Here is a 16,407-nt window from a genome sequence, read left to right as displayed (position 1 = left end):
GACAAAGAAACAGAAAATGTCCAAAAGAAATTAATTAAAGGACAGACTGGAGTGCAGACTGTTTTAAGAGGCAGTAAAATGTTGGTAAAAATGTTTTAAGCCTTGAACTTGAAACCCCATTAAACTGAAGTTTAGTTTTAATTAACAGGGGTGTTAGAATGTTACAAAACATATGTACTGTAAACCTAAAAGCAACTAAATACGAAATGTTACCATAAAACCAGTAAAGAAATTTAGTGATACGGTTCAAAACTCCATATAAATATCTAAGAAATCCTGGAATCAATGATGTCAGGGAAGGGAATGACCTCGGTGCGGTCAGCCAACCTGATCCATTTCTGCTGCTATGAAAGGCCCAGAATGGAGACACAGTTCAACAGGAACACGAGGTTTGCGTGAGGAATATTCTTGGCATTCATAGTTGACAAGGAAGAACTTGGTGCTGTCCCTAGCTAGGCTATTGTAAAGCCCTCTTGACCAGCCTCCCTGCTAAAGCTACACATCTCAGCTTGTCTTCTCTCTTCCTCGCTACTCAATTTCTCCAGTTCCTCCCTATTGCTATTCTTGCTCAAAACCACTCTGCTCCCATCTTAAGTCATTTGTTTCTTCCTTCACCTCTATTCCTAATTTGTTCTACCTTTCTTTCTGTTCTCCCACTTCCAGAGCCTTTTATTCTGCACTCTTGTTGCTCTGTGGTGCACTGCTCAGTCCCTCACCTATGGACACCTCTTGCATCTTGTTCAAGGCTCATCTGCTCAGACAGCACCTGTGATCTCTCAGCTCCGAATTACATTCCTCAACATGTTCTTAACTCTCAAGCTCTCAAACTGGCAGAATGATTTACTTTTATTCACTGAAAACATGGAATACATACAGTACTATCTCTCTGCCTTAATTATTGTGATCACACAGGTACTAAAGCATGATAAAACACTGTCTATACTGGTTCAAGAATACTCTTCAATAAAGATCAATAAAATGATTTAGAAAATCACCCAATTATTAGCATTTTTAAGTCAAATTAATATTATCCTAAATATTGTCCTAGAAATATCTTCATTTCATATTCAAATTCCTATACCAAACAGAACCAGCTGTTAAAGTCTTGTGTGAAGCCTTTAACAGAAAGACAGACAGTTTATAAATGAAGCCAAACCTTTTGTTTTGTCCTTGAATTCTAATAGATTATATGTTGGATATGTAGACAGCCTCACCCCCTAGAGAATACCTTAAGCACGCACTGTAGAAGGTATAGAAACACGTGTAAAAAACACTAGCAAGGTAGGTCGTCTTAAGATTTCCGGTCCTTCGATGAGCAAAAGACTTGCAAAAACATCTGTTAGAATTTGAAGCCCCGTGTTTCTCCAAAGAGGAAAAGATAATGGAGAGTTACATGTACTGTATACAGCTGATGAACTGATAAAAGCCCACAGAGCTAGCAAACTAGGAAGAACTCGCGTTGCTATAATGACAGCTTGGCATGAGAACAACTCAGAGATTGTAGCACTCGCAAAGTGTGGAATCGTTGTTTTTTTTAGTAATAGCCATATTGTATAGGAGCAGCACCCCTCCAAAATGAACTATTTTCAATAGCAGAACACATTGTTTAAATCTCCAATGCTAGAAGATTTACTTTTTTTCATATTCTGTAGCTCATCGGTTCCAGAGAGGTATTGGAACTCCAAAATTAAAAAAAAAACTTATATCAAATGTGTTGGATTGAATGTTTTATAGACACTTTGTGAAACTTTAGTGCTTTTGTTCCAAATACAGTAAAATTCTTACAAGTACAACACAATACAGCTCAACATATATTCTGAAACACGAACATTTAATGGAAATACAAAGTGATGTGTGTTTCCGCTAATTATTTTGGCAATAAGGCATTAATAATGATCACATCAAAGCACAGCTTGATATCTTTGTGTCAGTTGAAGTTCATTAATAAGCAACAGCTTTCTGTTAAACACTTTACTGATTAGTGTGTATCACAGTGTGGCTGACTGTTGTCAATTACAAAACTGCCTAAAGAACAAACATCAGACAACATTAAGCCTGTCAGGAAATGATGCAGATCACTTCACCAAGTTTCTTTCCCTCTGGCTCTACCTGGTCTTGGATGTTGGTTCCTGAAAGGTCAATGTGGATCAGGGAAGACAAGCCACTCAGCCACTCAATCCCAGAATCAGTCAGATGCTCACAGTAACACAGACTCAACTGGGTCAATTTATTACACCTAAAAAGGGAGTGAAATATGGCATGCTGTCAGATGAGAGGTCACAAAATTACAGGATTGAATACCTTAAGGTAAAATTGCTGATACCTCTGTGCTATTCTCAGTAGCGACACATCACTAACACGCACACAGTTAGTCAGATTGAGCTCTCTGATCTTCCCTGCTGACGGTCCTTCCACAAGGTATCTGACTCCTGTGTCGCTCACCCTGAAGCAGCAAACATAAACAGACACAATTCATTGAGAGATATCCACTGAGACGATTGTTCTGGAGTGCTCTTTGTTCGGGGCTTAAAACCAAAGATACCTGTATACTCCTTTAAGATATGCCGATCAGTGAATTATGAGCCCAGACAAGAATATTTGCAGCATTTCTGTTGTCTTTGAACTGCAATGAACTATAAATGCCTTCAATGTAAAAGTGTATCTTAACGGGGATCTTTTGTTCATAATATTCAAAAAGGTGTTTGTTGTTTTTCCACTTTTTATATCCTTAACAGGGGTGAATAGTAAAGTATAGCATCAGCACTGTATAATATTTCTGAATTTAATGTGGCAGTACAATAAATCATGTTAAGCTGTATTTTTGTCTCTCAAAACAATGTGGAGGATTAATGTACAGTATATTCACATATCGAAACAGCACAATTTCACCTCAATGGTTTTGCCAACAAACTGAAAGTTAAAGACCTCCAATGCATCATACAGTGGATACCATCAGAACTGACCATTTGATAAGAAAATTGCTTGGCAGTTCACGGAATGCTCTTTTCAAACTTCAGATAGAAAATACCTCATTGTGAACTGCACAGATACAGATATCCATCTGTATATATACTGTACTGCAAGGGAAACTGTTAAGGCAAATTTAAATTAATTGAATTACCCGTGATTTCCAAACTGTTGCTTAATAGTCTGGCAAGATCATTCACATCTTAAATCAATTTTCCTGTTATAGATAGAACTGAAGAGTATTTTTTTAAATTATTTTCATGGTACAATAAATTATATTTTTTATAATTTATGTGAGGACTGTCTATAATTAATTGTCTCATGTGATTTGCACATTTTCAAAAGAGAAACCTTTTTATAACAACAAAAAATGAATGATTTGCTTTATTTTTTAATTCAAGGGAACATCAGATAAACATTATTTCAGGCAAAAAATACTGCGAAAGGTTTTACAATGATAAATAATGCTTTTTTGTAACTTACCATTATTATCGTGAAAGTTCCATAGTGCTCTACAGGAGAGCTTGCACTAATTGGAGGAAGAATGTAAATAAATAATAATAATTCCTTACACTTGTATAGCACTTTTCTGGACGCTCGACTCTAAGCGCTTTACAGGTAATGTTGACTCCCCACCACGACCACCAATGTGCAGCATCCACCTGGATGATGCGACGGCAGCCATACTGTGCCAGAACGCTCACCACACATCAGCTCTCAGTGGGGAGGAGAGCAGAGTAATGACACTGATTCAAAAATGGGGATTATTAGAAGGCGATTATTGGTAAAGGTCAGGGGGAAATTTGGCCAGGACAGCAGGTAACTCCTCTTTTCAAGAAATTCCCCAGGATTTTACATCACCACGGAGAGTCAGGACCTCGATTTTACGTCTCCTCTAAAGGACGGCACCTTTTTAACAGTATAGTGACCCCATCACTATACTGGGGCATTAGGAGCCACATAGACTGCAGAGTGAGCACCCCCTGCTGTTTCCACTAACATCTTTTCCAGCAGCAACCTTAGCTTTCACAGGAGTCTCCCATCCAGGTACTGACCAGGCTCACATCTGCTGAGCTTAAATGGGTTACTATACAGTAGCTGCTGGTGTGTCTTACTGAAGTCACTGCACTGAACATAAAGTATTACCTTCAGCTCCTGAAGTACAGAAGACAACTAATTATGACTGGAATCCAGATCCTGTTTCTCTTTTTCTTTATCCATTTTTACATGATTGCTGGATTGTTGGGAGGTAAGGCTCCACAATGGAACTCACACTGGGTTTGTGCAATCTGACCCAAATAAAGTTCTCCCTGAACTGTGTTATGGGGCTGCTGGCACATAGTGGCTGCTGTCTGCCACACAGGTGAGTGTAGTACTTTAGCAGTAGATGAAGTGGGCCCCTTCTACTGTATGAGTAAAGCACTTTAAGACTTTATTATAAAAGGTGTTATACAAATGGAAGGAATTATTGTAAATCAGTTGGTTATCAAAAAGAGAACCAAAGATTCTACCCTATCTAAGGTAGATGCTAAACAAAACCAGCAACCACATTCTTATGTATTCTGAGGTGCTGGTTTTCACTACATGCCCATGGAAAACACTGTGATGTTTTTGGACTCGAAAGGAAAACTCGAGTATTGTTGTCATCTTACTGTCCTAACCCTAACCCTAACTATTCTGCTGAAGAAAGGTAAGATGAGCCCAAATGTAGATTGTTTAAGCTCAAAGAAGTAGTTTTTGGAAGTAAGTAAAGTGTGAACTAAACATGATTCAGTTACTGTTATAAATCAAGACATGATCATACAACAGAATGGATATTTTATTTTAATTTCTAACCAGTTTAAACATTAGTTACAGTCAATTACCTTAAGCTGAAGTTTTGTGTCGTAATTATTAGCTAAACGAAATAATGATTTTCTGCACTAGATGTAATAATGATAACTTACCTAATGCAGTCAGCAACATTCAGAACCGTCAGGTTTTTCAGAGCCCCTATTGCTTTGAGACTGATGTCAGTTATTTTAGGACAGTCAGCAGCATAGATGTGGCTCAGACAGGGTGAGCTCTTACAGAAAGCTTTCCAGCTTGTATCAGTCATGCGACTGTTACCTATGGACATGTGCCAAGATGTTACAAGCAATTCGTGACAAAAATAGTATTTTTTAAACCTTCTGTATCCTGCTGCAATGCAATAACTAAATAACTATAAATGAACAGATACATTTTTAGCTAGAACTTTTAAGGAGAAATGTACACAATCTAAACATAGTTACAGTATGTATGTAGATACAGTTTATGTATATACAATATTCACATATTTTATGTTACAATGATTAAATAAGGTCAACTTTGGTGCAAAATAAAAATATAATTTGAGCAAATTGACAGTAGCTACTACTAACAGAAAAAATGAGCATTTTTACTATATCTTTTCTAAATTCACTCAGAAAGCTGAATTTTTAACATTTATTTTAATCTTTTGTGCATGATTACCATTTATATTTGTTGCAATACTCAGATTCAAATTTTATTTTTTTTCACGTTTCTTAAAAAGTATCCCAATTTTTATTTTTCACACACATATATATATATACATAATACAAGCTAAGCAAATTGCATGTGCATTTTTAATTCAGGAGCACATGTAATGTTAATTAATTCTTTAATCTCCGGACACCAATGCAATCCAGAATAATCTTTTCCAACGATGATCTCATTCTGCCCCAGAGAGAGCTTTACAGGACCATTGATGGAAAGAGGTCGTCTGTAATCCAATGCTTCCCAGCAAAAAAAACCCCACCGGAGCTACAGAATTATTTGGAAATGGAATCCTTTCTTCTCCATGCTTATTTTATAGTTTACACTGCTATTTTCGTTTCAGCTCTTCTAGCCTTTTTTAAAACCCAGAGACAGAGAACGCCTTTCTGTCCTGGCCACCCTTATGCCCACTAGATTCTTTGCACACATTCACATAGACATGAAAGAAGAAGCGTCATCTCTGACCTTCGATCTTTATCTGTTTCAGCTTACAGACTTCAGCAATGGCCTTGAAGGCAGTGTCTGAGGGGTGAGGCGTGTCCAGTAGGGAGACTGTGCGAAGAAGATGGCACTTTGAAACTACTGCCTGTGAACAAGGAGGGGAAACACTGATTATTAGACGCTTTTGTGAAAGTTCTCGGCTTTGCTTTAGGTACACATTTAAGTGCTTATCTCATTTTATTGCCATTTCGTTTCATTTCGCATTATATCATTCCATTTACACAATGCATACAGTAATTAATTCCACAGGTGGTTAGGTTTTGAATTGTTTGCAAATTGCTCTAGAAAACATAAGGCATGAAAGGAGGCTTTAAAGACATGAAATGCAATGTTGTAGTTTCTTTCATTTAAAAAAAGACATTCTGTGCAGTGCTATTTCATTTCTGTATTCTGCAAATTCATCCAAGAAATATATTTTGAGATGCTGAGAGCGGGGTATTTTTAGGACTCCAAGAATCACAAATAACTTGGATGTCATGCACTGCAACAATACGAACAATAAGAACTCTGTGGGCAAATGCAGATGGTATAGTCAGCTCCTTTTAAGGTTCCTTCTGTGCAGATGACTCAAAAAATTGCTACTGTGTCTTTTATGCCCTGAATATTAGGTCAGCCTTCAGTATAGATACATACAGTGTACCGTATCAATAGTTATTCCAATAGTACATATGTCAGTAGTTATTTATACAGTATAAATATTTAAAGGTCTTATGTCATGAACAAATAAAAACAAATATTTATGATTACTGAAGTAGAGAATTAATTTTACTTTTTTTACAAATGATGAAGTTGCAGCATAACAGTAAGCTAATGTTGTCATAAATCATGATCTCTACCATGTCTTGCAAGGAATTCATAGCTCAACAGGTGATTTAAGATGCATTATACCCAAGTACTGTATTCCAAAATGTCATTGTTTGCCCTAGCATTCCTCCAATTTCTTATCATCCCAGAACTGAAGCCAAAGCTTGAACATGATAGTGGTTTTTAATTAAACCTGGCTTTGTGCCCATATACCTAAATTTGTTTTATTTTTCTTCATTTTCATTTCCTGCACTGCCAGACATAGCATTGCAAAGCATCCAAAGGGGAAGTATGTGTAACTTGGTTGTGCAACTGAAAAGTTAATCTTGCTGTCAACAAAAGGACTACACTAACTGGCTCGAGATCCCTAGACTGAAAGTTCCTGCACGATACACGTACCATATGAAAGTTTTATATAAACAGTCAGGCTCTTACATGCAAGATAATGGGTTGTGAGGGGGTTATCATTGTAATAAAACAAGAACATTATGTCTGTGGTGACAGGTATAGTATACATTATTTTGTTTTTTTACTAGTGGAAAGCCACAAATGCAAACATGAAATTAAATTTTAATATGATTTCTGGAAACAGAGAAAGGCAAATACACTTTGCAAATTAAAATGAATACACTTTCTATACAGTACTTCTTTTCAATAATCTTGAATTCATATTGAATTCTGTGTTTTTATTACAGCCTGCCTGAACTCCATTAGTATTACATACTGTATGCTGAGGTCTGTAAAGGGTAAGGGGCTTTACAGACCTCAGCATACAGTATGTAATACTAAAGATCATTTCACTACTTAATCTTTACATACTTAGTATGTGTAAAGATAACATTCTCATGAACAAAGTTGTTTGAATTGGGATTCCATATTCTCACAGGTTATAACAAGAATATTGTACAAGATGGATTAAAACTGTGGAAATGGCATTCTTTGTTTTCCCATTAGAGTTTCATTGATCAATAAAACAGATTATTTCCAGTAAATACTGCATGTTGCTGTGCCAGCAGAAGATTCTGCCGAAGTTGTCAAAACAATACAAGTATCATTCTATGTTGGCAGATATCCACAAAAAGATCTTGAGAAACTCAAAAAACATGTTGAAATAAAAGCTCATGTCCAAATGAAATAAGTCCCTTTGTTCACTACTCAATTATTTCATTTTCTGCAAACCAGAGTTTTGTAAGCCATCTGGCCATATCTTTTGCCTCAGATGCTGAAGACCATACTACAGTATATCTAAAATATTACAAACTCCAGTACACTCTTCTTCAATCTATACCACACATAAACTAATTTTAAAATAGCACATTGCATTTAAGTGATGGATTTAATCAGACTACCACTACTATATGTTATTAGTTTGGTCTTGTCCTAAGATTGTTGCTGTTCTGGATCTCTGTTTTTGACAGCTTTCAGGCTTCCTCTTGAGCTCACAAACTTCTTTTGATGCAGTATTTTGGAATAGTTTTGGGAGATATCCAGCTATCCAGGTCACAGGCAAATATCCTGGCATTTTCAACCCTCTGGCCATTGGAAGCAGTCTGCCACATCCAGATTTAGATAAGATCACTTTATTAGCAATATACAAATTCTTGCATTAAGAATTTGTCTTTTCGAGTACTCCAGCTTGCTCTCCATGAAACACACAGACAGGGAGAGAAGCTTGGGGTCAGAGCGCACGGTCAGCCATTTATACGGCGCCCCTGGAGCAGTTGGGGTTAAGGGCCTTGCTCAGGGAACAACAGAGTAGGATTTCTCTGCTGGCCACGGGATTTTAACCGGCAACCTTATCCATATCCGTATCCATATTGTGTAAGACACGTACTGTACTGTAATGTGCTTTCTTAACACAGAAAAAATAAAAATCATATTATGGGGCTCCACAAACACAATCTACCTGTATATGACTATATCGCAGGCTTGACTGGGTCTAAGCAGGGATATGTCACTTCTGTAACATGCTGAATTCCACTGAGTCCTGTTACTCTGGGAGGAAGGGTTTTATATAGTCTATACTGACTAGGCACAATATCATCTCCTTTCTTTACAAAAAGCAATATCTCACAAAAATGGGTATGCCATCAACCTCAGCAAGCTGCTAAGCCTAAGTTGTTGCAAATAGTCCAGCTAGAACATGTGAGATTTTTAACGCCTGCAAATGAAAGAGCACAGTTAAATAAGCTTGATGTTGCTGAAGAACACTGAACCTTCTGGCTACTGCAATACCACTGGAGACCACTGAAAAACAGCACTGCTTTAAGAAACTCAGCAGTAAAATGGTAAGGGAAAAAATTATATTTCCATGGTACTGTATGCTGTGAAAGAAATGTTGGAAAGCAGTGTCTTAACATTAATTTAAGTTTGTATCAACTTCATTCTTACCAGTATACAGCTGTCTGTAAGAGTTGGCATGTCATTAAATTCCAGGTGCTGAATCCATCCACATCCCTCTGCTATGTATCTGAATCCCTCCACTGAGATCTAGGAAGACCGAAAGCTGTTTCATTTGGAGCAAGGAATACATCCGGCTGCCAAAATTAGACACGTCACGTGTGTATGGCTGCTTTTTCCTATTAGTATAGACTTTCCTTTCATTTAAATGTTTATGAGAGATTAGAAAATATTCTGAGATGGAGCAATGGAGAGTAGTTTCCTAGACTGAAAAAAATTACAGAAGAGATATACTATAATGTCAAGGCCTGTTGGAAAAAAAACAGCTTTTTTGTCATCTGTCTAAAGCTGTGTTAATTTTCTGGCAATGCAAGTAATTTGTAAAAGCAGTTATTGCCTTTTGCCAATTCACATCGCCTGAAAGTTCAGAATTATACTGTATTAGTAGCCCTCAATGAACAAGAATCTTAAAATTAGTTCTGCATAATTTAAAGGTTAACAAAGAATGTTATTATGTAATGTTCCATATTGTTAAGAAAGATACACATCTTCAAAGAGTTGCATTGTGAAATTAACCTGACATAAAGAGCAGCAGGGATTTGTTCCAGTTTTTTCCATTTTATCTGCTTCCCTGCTGATTCAGATTCAGAGGTAATTTCTCTCAGCTGCTTCACCTAGTGTATCTTAAATGTAATGATTGTAAGTTGGAAGATTGGAGCTTCAGTCTACAAATCCCATTAAAGCACACAGTCTTCACTGAAAAGGGCCAGCCTGGTGGTCTTCCTGTCAAGCTACAGTATGTGTCCAGGGTTCAGCTCTAAATGCAATGTTTCATACTGCAGCTCTCTCGAGCACTTTATCTTAATGCAAGCATTTTCGGACCTCTAAATAGTTTAGACCATGAACAAGTGAAAAGTAAAACTAGACTGTTGAAGCACTCTTAGACCTCTATACCCTGCTCTACCAGAAATTGTGCTCCTTGTTGTTAAATTGATAATAATTTTGTAATGTTCTGTCAATCAGTTTTTATCCGTTCCACTTTTGATGCAAAGTTTCTGTTATCATTGAGACAGTCCTATAAGCATGTCTACTAGTGACCCATCAGAGAAAACGACAGAGGTCTTGATTTTGTTTTGTGGATGGAAGGCATCCTGAAAAACTTGACACCCCAATCAAAATAGGTACAGAGCCCATACAATGTCCAGTATGTTCTAGTATAATGACCTTTATTATCATTTTTATCACTGATACTCAGGCAACCAGCAAATAATTTAATCTATAACTACATGTACAGTAATTTCTATCTGAAAAGGGAAAAATCAGGTATTACTGCTTGAATGTTGTTGATGAAACTATCCATCCATCCATTTTCTAACGACTTTATCAAAAACAGGTCAGACGCACAGACATGCCAGTCCATCACAGGTCAGACACACAGACAGACACACACACACTCACAACAGGGTCAATGTTCCTTAAAGCCAATTAACTTACTAGTATGTTTTTGAACTGTGGAAAGAAATCGGAGTACCTGGAAGAAACTCAAATGAACATAAAAACTCTCCACACAGATAGGAATCGAACCCAGTGAATCGGCACTGTGAGGCAGCAGAGCTTACCATTGCACAACCATCCCAATCTTGGTAGGACTAATTTCCTTAATTTTATTTCAACCTTTTAATACACAAATACCATCTACTGTATGTTAGCTAGTTTAATGTTCATCAAAATGACTTGTAAGAATGTAAAGGTCACATTTATTATTTTTCACTATCCCATTAATTCTTTGTTACACTTCTACAGAAGACTGGGGTGCACAGAGGATTCAGGATGATCTAAACAATTAACAAGGGATGTGCTGAGCTTAATCTGTATTGGTCAATTTAAAAGAACATAAGAACTGTTAAAAATGAGAGATGGCTCATCTAATCTGTTTGTTTGCTAATCCAGCTGTTTTTGAAAGAAGGCAATGCTTTCAACAACTTGCCTAGCCCCCTTATTCCTTACTCACACAACCCTTCGTTTAAGGAAATGCCTCCTATTCTTAGGATTAAATGCACTTGCACATTTTCAGTTTCTGGTCTATGTTTTACTGTTGATTTTGAAGAAGAATAAATAGGGTTAACTCTGTCATTGCCTTTGAGGATTTTGAATACTTGAATTAGGTCCCATTAATTTTCTAGCTTGTCAGTTTAGGTCATTCCTTTAAGTAATGTACTGTATCTGGACTGATACCAGAGCAACAGTATTTGTTTTTGGAACATGTTGACCGAAATTGCAGACACTATTCTAAATGAGGCCATACTAGCTTCTTAACTGGAATGTCACTTGATTTATATTCTATGCATTTAACCCACCTGGATAAAAGGAACACCTATACAAGAATGCTGTTCATTGACTTTAGCTCAGCATTTAACACCATCATACCCATAAAACTTTCAACCAAACTCAGGGCTCTAGGTTTAGATACAACCCTCTGCAGCTGGATCCTAGACTTCCTCACCAGCAGACCCCAGACTGTCAGGATTGGCAACCTCACCTCCAACACACTCACCCTTAACACCGGTGCCCCTCAAGGCTGTGTGCTCAGCCCACTGCTTTACTCCCTGTTCACCCACGACTGTACTGCTAAGTTCAGCACAAACACCATCACCAAGTATGCTGACGATACCACAGTCGTGGGCCTGATCACTGACAACGATGAGACTGCCTACAGGGAGGAGATAAAACAACTCGCAGACTGGTGCCGAACCAACAACCTATGTCTCAACACCAGCAAAACCAAAGAGCTGATTGTTGACTTCAGAAGACAAGGAAAAGTTCACTCCCCCATCTACATAGAAAGGTCTGTGGTGGAGATGGTGAATAACTTCAAATTCCTAGGTGTTCACATCTCTAAGGACCTTACATGGACACTGAAAACCTCCAGTCTCATCAAGAAGGCACAACAGCGGCTGTACTTCCTGAGAAGGCTGAAGAAAATACACCTACACCCACGGATCCTCACCAACTTCTACAGATGTACGGTGGAGAGCATACTGACCAGCTGCATCACAGTCTGGTACGGCAACTGCACCACATCCGACCGTAAGGCACTACAGCGGGTGGTCAAAACTGCCCAACACATCATCGGCAGTGCCTTACCATCCATCCAGGAAATATACAACACCAGGAGTCTGAAAAAAGCCACCAAAATTATGTCTGACCCCACTCACCCCAGTCATAACTTGTTTATACCCCTACCATCTGGCAGAAGGTTCCGGTCACTCCAGTCGCACACAACTAGACTCCAAAATAGCTTCTTCCCCAGAGCTGTCAAGTTGATGACGCCCCCACTTCCTTCCACCTTATTATGATCTCTCCTAACGCCCTCCTGTACCCACAACGACTGTACTCCTACACCACCACACACACATGTAAGCCGAAATTGTACTGTCCCCTCGATAGCCCAGTAAAACTGTAACAGGCATAATAATATTTAATATTTATTAATTAACCATACTACTTTTAACCATACTATTTTTTTGCACTGTTCCAAGAATTACCTTGCACTGTTTTTGTCCTGTTATATTTTCTCTGTTTGTGGAATTTTGCACAGTTTTGATTACTTGATTACATGTTATTTATGTTATGTTATTGCTATTGTGTAACTGTCTATTGTCTTATCTTCTGTCCTATTTATATACTGCACCTGAGTGACTAATGAGAAACACTTTTCATTATACTATGCACCTGTGTACGTTTAATGACAATAAAGTTGAATTTAATTGAATTAACATTTTTTTATTGCTTAACCACAATGTTGAAAATATGTGAATAATGTGTCAGCATAAACTTCCATATCTTTTTCATACATATCTTCTAATAGAAGCTCAGTGTTACCCATTTTCTATATACAGTTTTTGATTTTGATAAGTGATTGTCATACTTTTCACTTGTCTATGTTAACTATCATCTGCTAGGTGTTTTTCCAGTCTTGAATTTTATCTAAATATTTTTTATCTTTCTTTGTTGTTTCCACAACCTCTACAAATCCTCCTTTTTCTAATTCTTTGATCTAGAATCATTTATATAAATTAGGAAGAAAAGTGGTCCTACTACTGATCCTTGTGGTACTCCAGTAATTATACCACCCCCATACATCCGCTTCATGGGACTGTTACTGGGCAGCGGAGCACTTTTAGCAACAGACTGCTCCAGCTACGGTGTTCAAGGGAACGTTTCCGCAGGTCTTTCCTCCAGGCGGCTGGCAGGGTGCATAATGCTGCCCTAGACTAGGACTGTTAGCCCTTCATTTGCTCGTCTATCGACAGCATGTTTGCTCCATTGTACTTTTTGGACAATCAGTCTGTATAAACCTATGCACATTTTGCACATATTTTATTGTTTTTACAGAGACTATAATCATCACATTTTGCACACACCTATGTATTTATTTTTTATTTATTTTTATTTATTTTGTTGTCTTTTGTTTTATAACTATTCTGATGTCTGTTTTTGCTTGTCTTGGGCTGGACTGCTGTTACACATCAATTTCCCTACGGGATTAATAAAGTATTATCTATCTATCCATCATTCACCACATACTGTATCTGTACTCTCTGTTCAATGCACTAACCATTACTTTAACTGAAGCAAATGCCTTACCTAGAATGACTAGTGACTGCTATTTGAAAATTAAGCCTTTATGACAAACTTTATTAAAAGCCTTCTGAAAATATATAATTTCAAAACAATCTGTAAATATCCCATATCACATACTGTTGTTCATTACTGCTGTTGATTGTTTAAAGATCTCAAAAAAGTCAGTTAAGCAAGACCTGCAAACCCAAAAAGAAAATGGTCTTCACTTGGCTTGTACTGTAAATTCTCCCTCTAAGTATATTTAGATTTCCAGGAAACCATATTTTTTAACATAAATAAAGCATGATGTTATTGAAATTAGAGAAACATACAGTATGCATTTATCAGGACACAGATAAAAACAAAACAAGTGTTTCATCATATGAGCTATTTTCAGTAAATTCTATTTAAGGTTTTAAGGATTTTTAATAGGTGTTTTTATGTGGGCACAGCAGTTGTTTATAGTGTTTGCAACCTAAATCATTTCAAACTAAAACAGGCCACTGTAAGCACAAATACAGGCATCTATGAGTTAGCACTGGATGGCAAACATATCATTGAAGGCAGAATTACTCAACTTCCTGTATAAATTACACAAACAGAAGCACAGTATAGGGTTTTTTTGCACAGTAATCTGTTATAATTATTATGTATTATTCCTGTGTTAAGTTATTGTATATTTTAAAAAATATTATATATTTTTTATAACCATTGAATCCTATTCTGCACAGTTTATGCAAGAAAGAAAATGCTTTCATAGTGCAGATAGATATCTAAAAACCCCAAAAGAATAAGTAAAATATATTTTGCATGGAAATACTACTAGTGGAAGCAATATAATACAAACACATAAAAGCTTTTTAAATGTTTATAACTAATGTCTTACCATTTACTCTACAGCTGAAGAGCTCCGTTAATGTTACAGAGCAGATCATTCTGAGAGATGTATCAACAGACGAGGGAAGAATTCCTTATTAGGTCCAGAGCTAACAAATACACATGAGCTTTAGACTGGTACACATCAAAGCATCATCAGCACTGTCTTTGTTTCAAGCAGAGGCCCACTGGAGGAAATGTTTATTAGTAGACAAATGTAACCACATGAAAACAAACACTCCATCACAGATTTTGCATGTGTTTTTATTTAATGTGTTTTATGTTGGATTTTTTTTAGGCTAAATAAAAGTACAAAAACATTCACTAAGTACAAAATCATTCATTAAACCAAATGGTTGTTTACAAATAGAATTAAATGTGATGTGGCTGTTGACAAATAATTTAAATAACAACTCTTTTGAAGGGCCTTTGTAAGTGTCACACTGCAAACTGAAATTCTCAAACTGTAACAGTGTGCGTGTCCTGCTTATATTACAAAGAGTAAAACTGTCCAACACCATATTTCTGCAAGAATATAATAAGTCTTAAAATGTAATGGCAGGTTACTAGTAATATTAATAATCTTTGTTCCACTTTTATAGTAATATTGGAGGTGATAGTGTAGTGAAAACAAACAGGTAGGAATCGTATTAATATTTTCGGGATTATCATCTGTTTTGGCTTTTTTGCATTGAGATTGGAAGGATATGCAAGGTGCTCCTAACATTAACAGACCTATTCAGAAAGCTGTACTTTGAAAACTGTGCAATGTACTCCAATATAAATGGTCACGATAACAAACAGGACAGTGAAGAACATGCTCTCATGGATAAGAAAAGCACAAACAGGAGGGAAATTACATTTCTGGTGTCCAACAGAAGTTACACCAGATGTTATAAAGACCACCAGAACATCTGCTGAGTAATGCTCTCTTGTTATATATGGCATACTGTATATATATGGGTCACATGCATATCAAACTACATTCCTACATTTCGCATATTTTTTACAAAACAGCTGTTCAACTAACTTTAAAAGTACCCTTATCTACCCTGTTCATAGCCCAAATAGGACAGCAGACATTCGAGTGTCCAGCACTTGCAAAATAATTGTTTCGTTTCAATGGACAAACAATTTGCATGTCAGGACAGCTACAGACCACCACTAGAGTTTCCTCTGACTTCACCCTGCCCAGGCAGAGCTTGCCATCTTTCAGATCCTATCACATGTGCTTATGCTTCACCTCTCCAGTGGTGTGGATGAGATGGGCCAAAGGTGGGCTTTTCTACACACGGTGTTGGGATCCCACTTGGCCAGTGAGCACTGGCCTTCACTTTCCTCGAGCTTCAGAGGTTAAACTCATCTTATGATGTGAGCACGCATTAGAGCACTTAGATTGGTCCATGTGATCTTGCACGGGCCATAACTATTCTTACTCAAGCCCATCAAAAGCTTTCTTGATGTCCACCAAAAGAATGGCACAGGAGGAGGGCAACAGATGTTACTAGACAGGAAGTATCCATCTCCTTCTGATTGTTATGCCTCTGGCCAGTGTGATAAGTTAGCAAACAGCTTGCCACCAGAGTAAATCAAAGGGACAGATGGATAGCTTAGACAAAGTGTGATCTGTATTTTTTCAATAACAGGGATATAACAGGAGTAGTAGCATTCTGGAGTACAATTTTATATGGAATATAG

The 16,407-nt window shown here is 37.2% G+C and overlaps 1 protein-coding gene across 2 annotated transcripts in view; it reads right to left on the bottom strand.

The window, feature by feature from the left end:
* Positions 1-16,407, bottom strand: part of fbxl13 (F-box and leucine-rich repeat protein 13) — a 71,470-nt gene that overhangs the window by 9,026 nt on the left and 46,037 nt on the right. For both annotated transcript variants that reach the window (XM_006633466.3, XM_015352631.2), the window contains exons 13-17: positions 9,202-9,300; positions 5,971-6,091; positions 4,914-5,076; positions 2,324-2,443; positions 2,110-2,236 (exon numbers count right to left, since the gene is read on the bottom strand). In XM_006633466.3, the coding sequence (XP_006633529.2) occupies positions 2,110-2,236; positions 2,324-2,443; positions 4,914-5,076; positions 5,971-6,091; positions 9,202-9,300 (630 nt within the window). The remainder of the gene's footprint in view (positions 1-2,109; positions 2,237-2,323; positions 2,444-4,913; positions 5,077-5,970; positions 6,092-9,201; positions 9,301-16,407) is intronic.

This window comes from Lepisosteus oculatus, chromosome 7 (genome assembly GCF_040954835.1).
Source record: "Lepisosteus oculatus isolate fLepOcu1 chromosome 7, fLepOcu1.hap2, whole genome shotgun sequence".
In the NCBI taxonomy this organism is placed as follows: Eukaryota; Metazoa; Chordata; class Actinopteri; order Semionotiformes; family Lepisosteidae; genus Lepisosteus; species Lepisosteus oculatus.
Note: the sequence above shows the minus strand (reverse complement) of the source record. Positions and strands in the feature narration are given on the sequence as shown.